The 6,077-nt window shown below is 57.5% G+C and overlaps 2 protein-coding genes across 2 annotated transcripts in view; one reads left to right on the top strand and one right to left on the bottom strand.

The window, feature by feature from the left end:
* The window catches only part of HEATR6 (HEAT repeat containing 6), a 340,544-nt gene that overhangs the window by 99,886 nt on the left and 234,581 nt on the right, over window positions 1–6,077 (bottom strand). The gene's annotated exons all lie outside the window — the stretch shown is intronic.
* On the top strand, window positions 2,508–5,166 carry MRPS23 (mitochondrial ribosomal protein S23). The gene is made up of 5 exons (XM_058854590.1): window positions 2,508–2,633; window positions 2,739–2,906; window positions 3,533–3,610; window positions 3,718–3,841; window positions 4,328–5,166. Exons 1-5 carry the CDS (start codon window positions 2,590–2,592, stop codon window positions 4,484–4,486), a joined length of 573 nt encoding a protein of 190 aa, XP_058710573.1. The 5' UTR covers window positions 2,508–2,589; the 3' UTR covers window positions 4,487–5,166.

Raw genomic sequence — 6,077 nt, 5'->3', positions numbered from 1 at the left:
GGGAATTCTCTCCCAGAGCAGGAGGTGCTGGCAGGAGGGCTGGGCTGGCCCGTGCAGGGTTCAGGGATGAGCTGAGCTTTCCTGAGGCTGGCACAGGGCCACAGGTGAGTCCTGCTGCACCGCTGGCTTCAGGGCAAAGAGGGGGACCCTGCCCCTCCCCAGGCTGCTCCTTAGGGGACACGTCCAGAGTCACCTCTGTAAGCCAGCCAAGGCTTGTGGTGGAGCAGTCCCGGGCCAGCAGCTGCCTCTGCTTTCTGAACACATCCCTGAGGTGTCTGGCACCCTCTGCTCCCGCTGAGAAAGGGACAGCAAGGAAAGGTGGCCGGGGGCCATGAGCTGGGGAGGGGACAGGTGGGTTCCAGTGCCCAGCCCCACTGGCTCTGACCCTGCACCAAAAACACCGTGGCCACCACAGGGCCCTGGGCACGGCTTGGCCACCACCCCCACCCAACAAGTTGCCCTGGAACATCCCAGGCCTGGCACAGCCTCTGGATGATGTCACTCTGTAGCCGTGTCAAAATATCTTGGAGGCACAAAGCATCATTTTAATGGAGAGGGGTTGTTTTTGTGTCCTGTAAAACACAAAAAGTCAGGTCTGAGGAGTGGAAAGGCCACAAACCCGGCTGGGAGCCAAAATGCATTTCTTACATAATAATGTATAATTCTCAGTGATGTTTGTATCATTTCTCTACAAAAAAGTTCCAAAAGAACAAAACAAAACGATCTGTGACGTCTGTGAGTGTGGTTATTTTAGAATTTATTTCCATAAGTGATTTTTTTTCTTAAAGATGTTTAATAGTAATTCCTATAATAAAGTCCTGTTGTACTCTTAACACTGTATATTTTTAACAGTGTATTTTTCTAGTCTTTACAGGGGGAAGAAGAAAGAAAGGGGGCTGGGGAAGGAAGGGGCAGCTCTAGCCCAGCTCCAGCTGTGCCCCTCAGATGCAAACGCCCCAAATCTGCCCTGGTTTGCTGCCTCCCCGCTCCTGATGGGGCTGAATTTGTGCCCGGAGATTTCCTCAGGAATCCAACGAGCCATCCCTGGGGAAGCAGCCCTGGGGGGCAGGGGCAGGGCTGGGGGAACACGCAGCATCCCCCTCCCTTGCAGGGACAGCACAGGATCCTCCTGTCCTGTGCCAGCTTTCGTTTCCTGGCAGGATTGGAGCTTTCCAGCCTCACGTGTGGCTCGGAAACCTTCCCTGTGAAAGAAAAGCCTGGAAAAAGTCAATTTATTCTTGCCTTAAATGTCAAAAGCATCGAACACTGGAGAAAGCCTCGGTGCCGTGGGGACTGCAGAGCCCAGGGCCTGCCCAGGCCTTGGAGCAGCTCCAGCAGCTCCGTTTGGAATTCCTCTCCTCCACAGGGACTGGAGTTTTGCTTTCCCAGCGTTTTAAGGAAAGCAGCAGCTGAGAACAGCCCGGGGCGGGCTGGGGATGGGGCTGGAGATGTCCGAGCCCGGGGATACCTGCTGGTTGCCAGTCTGCCGTGGAAATTTACTGCCCCCTTCCTTCGCCAGGCTGCGGGATGGAAGCAGGGATGCGTTTTCCTTCCCTCAGCTCATTCCCAAGCTGAGGGCTGCACCTAGTGACCAGGAAAGGCTGCAGGAAGGCTGTTCACACCGGGCCTGGCTGCAGTGCATAAACCGAGCTTCAAAACACACACGGCGATCGTGTGGTGATCGTGCTGTGTCTTCAAAACACACACCGCGATCGTGTGGTGATCGTGCTGTGTCTTCAAAACACACACCGCGATCGTGTGGTGATCGTGCTGTGTCTTCAAAACACACACCGCGATCGTGTGGTGATCGTGCTGGGGCTGCCCAGGGCTGGGGCCGGCCATGGACAGGGCTGGTGCTGATCCCACCGGGGCCGGTCCCACCGGGGCCGGTCTCTCCCCCCACTCTCCGGCGGCCGAGGCCGAAGGCCGGCGGGTGCTGCACTTGATGAACCCGCAGGACTTTTCCAGCCTTAAAGGTTCTACGAGAAGCAGCCCCGAGGCTGCCGGGGCTGGGGGAGCGCTCGGGCAGCGCTCGCAGGGACACGGGACTGTGGGGGCTCTGCAGGGACACGGGACTGTGGGGGCTCCGCAGGGACACGGGACTGTGGGGGCTCCGCAGGGACACGGGACTGTGGGGGCTCCGCAGGGACACGGGACTGTGGGGGCTCCGCAGGGACACGGGACTGTGGGGGCTCCGCAGGGACACGGGACTGTGGGGGCTCTGCAGGGACACGGCTGGGACTCGGTCACGGCTGCGGGCCCCGCTCGGGATGTTCCGCGATTCTGTGACACGGCACCAGCAGCGGACAGGAGACGAGGCTCCCACGAGCCCCGGCACTGCTGGTGCTGCCCGGGCCGGGGCAGAGGGTGCCGGGGCAGCCCCGGGCCGGTCCCGTCTGTCGCGACAGCGCCGGGGGCGGCCGCCAAACTGATGGGGGCGATCGGGCTGCGCCGCCGCTCGGCCATCGGCTGGCGCTGCCTGGGCACTCGGCTACGTGCCCTGGCGGCCGCTCCGGTTCCGGTTCCGTTCGGTTCCATTTCCGGTTCCGGCTGTGGGGCAGCACCGGGCCGGGCTCCGGCGGGGCCGCCATGGCCGGGAGCCGCACGCACAAGATCGGGAGCGTGTTCAGCCGGTGCGGGGCGGGGGGGGAGGTTCAGCCGGGGCGGGGGCCGGGGGTCCCGGTTCTCCCGTGAGCGCGGCCCCCTGAGCCCCTCCCACCGCCGCTTGTCCCCCGCAGGACGCGGAGCCTGGTGCGCCTCGGGCTGCTGGAGAAGCCGCTGTGGCTGGACGTGTACGCCGCGCTGCCGCCGCTGCGGGAGCCCGTGTACCGAGTGCCGCGGCCGCGCCACGGCGGCGCCCGGGACCGGATCGCGCCCATCTTGTACCGGGAGGATTCGGTGCGAGCGTGAGTGCCCCGGCACACCGCCCTCCCCTGGCCCTCAGCCGCCGCCAGCCTTCGCTCCTCCTCTGCTGGGCTCGGTGCCGCTCCCCGGGCTCGGAACGGCGGATCCCGCCCAGCCCGGAGCTCCGGAGCCGCTCTCACCGCGGCTCATTTACAATCCCAGACTGCTGGGGGCTGCAGGGACCCCAACACTCCTCCAGAGCCACCCCTGGCAGGACAGGGACCCCTCCCGCTGTCCCGGGGCCCCTCCCGCTGTCCCGGGGCTGTCCCGGGGCTCCTCCCGCTGTCCCGGGGCCCCTCCCGCTGTCCCGGGGCTGTCCCGGAGCCCCTCCCGCTGTCCCGGAGCCCCTCCCGCTGTCCCGGGGCCCCTCCCGCTGTCCCGGGGCTGTCCCGGGGCTCCTCCCGCTGTCCCGGGGCTCCTCCCGCTGTCCCGGGGCTGTCCCGGGGCCCCTCCCGCTGTCCCGGAGCCGCTCCCAGCCCCGAGCCGCCCGGGACGCTGCCCCCCGTGCACAGAGGCTCCCGTGAGGAGGAGAAACAGCGGCAGGAATGCTCTTGCTGCACCCTGAGTTAACTCTTGTCTGTTTCCTCCGGGTTGAGCTGCAAAATCTGAACTTTCCTTTCCTGAGCAGGAGGTTTTACAAAGTTTATGGCAACGGCCCCAGACCTTTCGACCTGACACAGTTAAACTTCAAATCTACTTGCCAGAGGTGAGATGATAATTAAACCTGGAATGTCTCTGAGGCTGCCCCTTTCCCCTTCAGGCAGTGAACCAGAATGTTGTTTGTGAGTGTAAAAAAGCAACTTTACAATCCAGGTTTGTTGAGAAATACAATGAGCTGAAGGAAGAAGGGAAGATTGAAGAGGAGAAGTTGTTTGAAGAAACAGGAAAAGCCCTTTTAGCCAGTGGGATCCTTTTACAGAGAAGAGGAGTAGATAAAGTGAGTACTGAATATTCACAGAGTTACTTGGCTGCTGGATTGAGAAAACTCCACTCCCAGGCCCTTAATGCTGAGTTGGCCTGGGGAAAATCCTCAGCAGAGCAGTCACACACCTGATGGTCTTAAAATGTCTTTGATCTGCAGAGAAAACTTTCCTCTTGGCCACAACCATGTCTGGCCAAGGCTAAGGGACTTGTGGGTCAGAAAAGATGTTTTTCTGGTGAAATTGAGTAATCATTCAGACAATTCATGGTGTGTTTGTATAAAGCATTTGGAACTTTGTATATTTGTTGTTGTATCTTGAATTATTCCATTTTTTAGCTGGAGGTCAGCAGCCTCTCTGGGGATGTCCTGTTGTGCCTCCATAATAACCTCAGCATGAATTAAATGTTTTTTGGACACACAGAGAGCTGTTGCTCTCCTCAGTCACCCTTCAGAAGCTTTTCCCACCCTGTCTGACGGGATTTTTTCTGTCCTTCCCTGCAGGTGGCCCAGCAGGAGCAGCAGGGTGCTGGATCCAGGGGTCCTGCCCTGCAGCTGCAGCTCCAAACGGTGCTGGAGGAGCTGCAGGAGAAGAGGAAGGACGGGAAGGAGCAGCCACCAGAGCTGGCAGGGGCACAGAAGGAGAATCCCTGTCCCTCCTGACAGCCCTGCTGAGCTGCCAGGAGCCACCCTCCAGCCCTCCTTTGGGACATTCCCGAGGGAACAGGACCCATGTGACACGTTCCCCTCTGCCCAGCTCCACCCTGATAAAGTCACAGATAATCTTACTTTGGTTTTTAGGGTTCACGACTGTTTCCTGAAATCGAGTTGCAAAATACCGAATGTAAAAGTGGAAATTGAAAAACATTTTCTTTAAAAACTGGAAGTTCTGCCTGCTCAGGTGTCTGGTTTGCAGTAGTGAAGATGTTTCCTGCTGGGGGAATGGCAGATCCTGTTTGATGTATTCCAGCAGCTGTCTGAAGTGTCATCTTTTTATAGCTGATTGAGGAAAGGTGCTGTTTATAGAAGTGGTGTAATGTGCTCTTCCCATTCCATCCTTTGCTTAAATTCAGATGAGGTGTGGCAGTACCAGATAATTGGGAGCTTTGCAGGATTTTAGTGACTCCTGATGAAACTGGTCACCTTTGAAGTGTGAGAAGGGAACGTTCCAGCTGTTTGCTGAGAGAAGGGTGATGCTGCTTAGGAAACAGTCACTGGCAAGCTGGCATGGAAAAAAATAACAACCAATCTTCCTGGGATTAGGAGGGAGTTCTTCCCGTGCCTGCAGATGCAGTGGCTGGCTGATCTTTCATTAAACATTTTGACTTGGGCTGTATGAAGAACAGTCTGTTTTGTCTCTTTTCTTTTTCTTTGTGATTTTTTTAGTGTGTTTTTCCCTTCATTTGCTATTCCTTAAAATCCCAGACTGCCACCAACCCCCACTAACAGGTGTAAGTGATGTCTGACCTCTCCCTCCCCGCTCAGTTTCGTGCTGCTGCTGCTGTGTGTGATGCAGGAAAGCTCAGTGGCAGTGAACAGCAGGCTGTAGAAATGTCCATGCCTTGGTTTCTGTGCCTTGGTTCACTCCTGGTACTGATGTGATTGCAGCAGAATCACTCAGTTATCCTCGGAAAGTCAAACTTTATTTCCAGTTCTGTTTTTGTAGCTTGAGAGGGCCGCAGGGTTTTGTTACAGAGAGCAAAAATCCCTTTGTTTTAGCATTGATCCATTCCAGATCAGCAAAAACATCGAATTTAGAGCCCTCCCAGAGCCTTGGGGTGTGCCCTGGATGAGTTGCTGTGCAGAGCAGGTGAGAAAATTTGAATTGGTTTTATTTTGTGTTGAAAAAAGTCACAGAGGGTGGCTCTGGAGGCAGATCCCTCCCAGCTGGACCAACCTTCCTGAGGGAGAGCCCTTGGATTTTCCCTCTGGCACGGCTGTGTCCTGGGGGGGTGGACTGAGAGACCCGAGGGGTTTTTCCTCCCCTGGAATGGCTGGGAAGGTGACGGTGTCCAGCTGCAGGGTGTTCATTCCCATGGTCACAGGGATGGTGTCCAGCTGCAGGGTGTTCATTCCCATGGTCACAGGGATGGTGTCCAGCTGCAGGGTGTTCATTCCCATGGTCACAGGGATGGTGTTCATTCCTGTGTTCATTCCTGAGGTCACAGGGATGGTGTTCATTCCTGTGTTCATTCCCATGGCCACAGGGATGGTGTCCAGCTGCAGGGTGTTCATTCCCATGGTCACAGGGATG

The sequence above is a fragment of the Poecile atricapillus genome, chromosome 21, assembly GCF_030490865.1.
Source record: "Poecile atricapillus isolate bPoeAtr1 chromosome 21, bPoeAtr1.hap1, whole genome shotgun sequence".
NCBI classification, from domain to species: domain Eukaryota; kingdom Metazoa; phylum Chordata; class Aves; order Passeriformes; family Paridae; genus Poecile; species Poecile atricapillus.
Note: the sequence above shows the minus strand (reverse complement) of the source record. Positions and strands in the feature narration are given on the sequence as shown.

Bases quoted from the DNA above. Each gene is read 5' to 3' on its own strand.
- MRPS23 (XM_058854590.1), top strand. From the start codon at position 2,590: ATGGCCGGGAGCCGCACGCACAAGATCGGGAGCGTGTTCAGCCG. The intron at 2,634-2,738 runs GTGCGGGGCGGG...TGTCCCCCGCAG, and splicing joins ATCGGGAGCGTGTTCAGCCG to GACGCGGAGCCTGGTGCGCC. The intron at 3,842-4,327 runs GTGAGTACTGAA...CCTTCCCTGCAG, and splicing joins AGAGAAGAGGAGTAGATAAA to GTGGCCCAGCAGGAGCAGCA.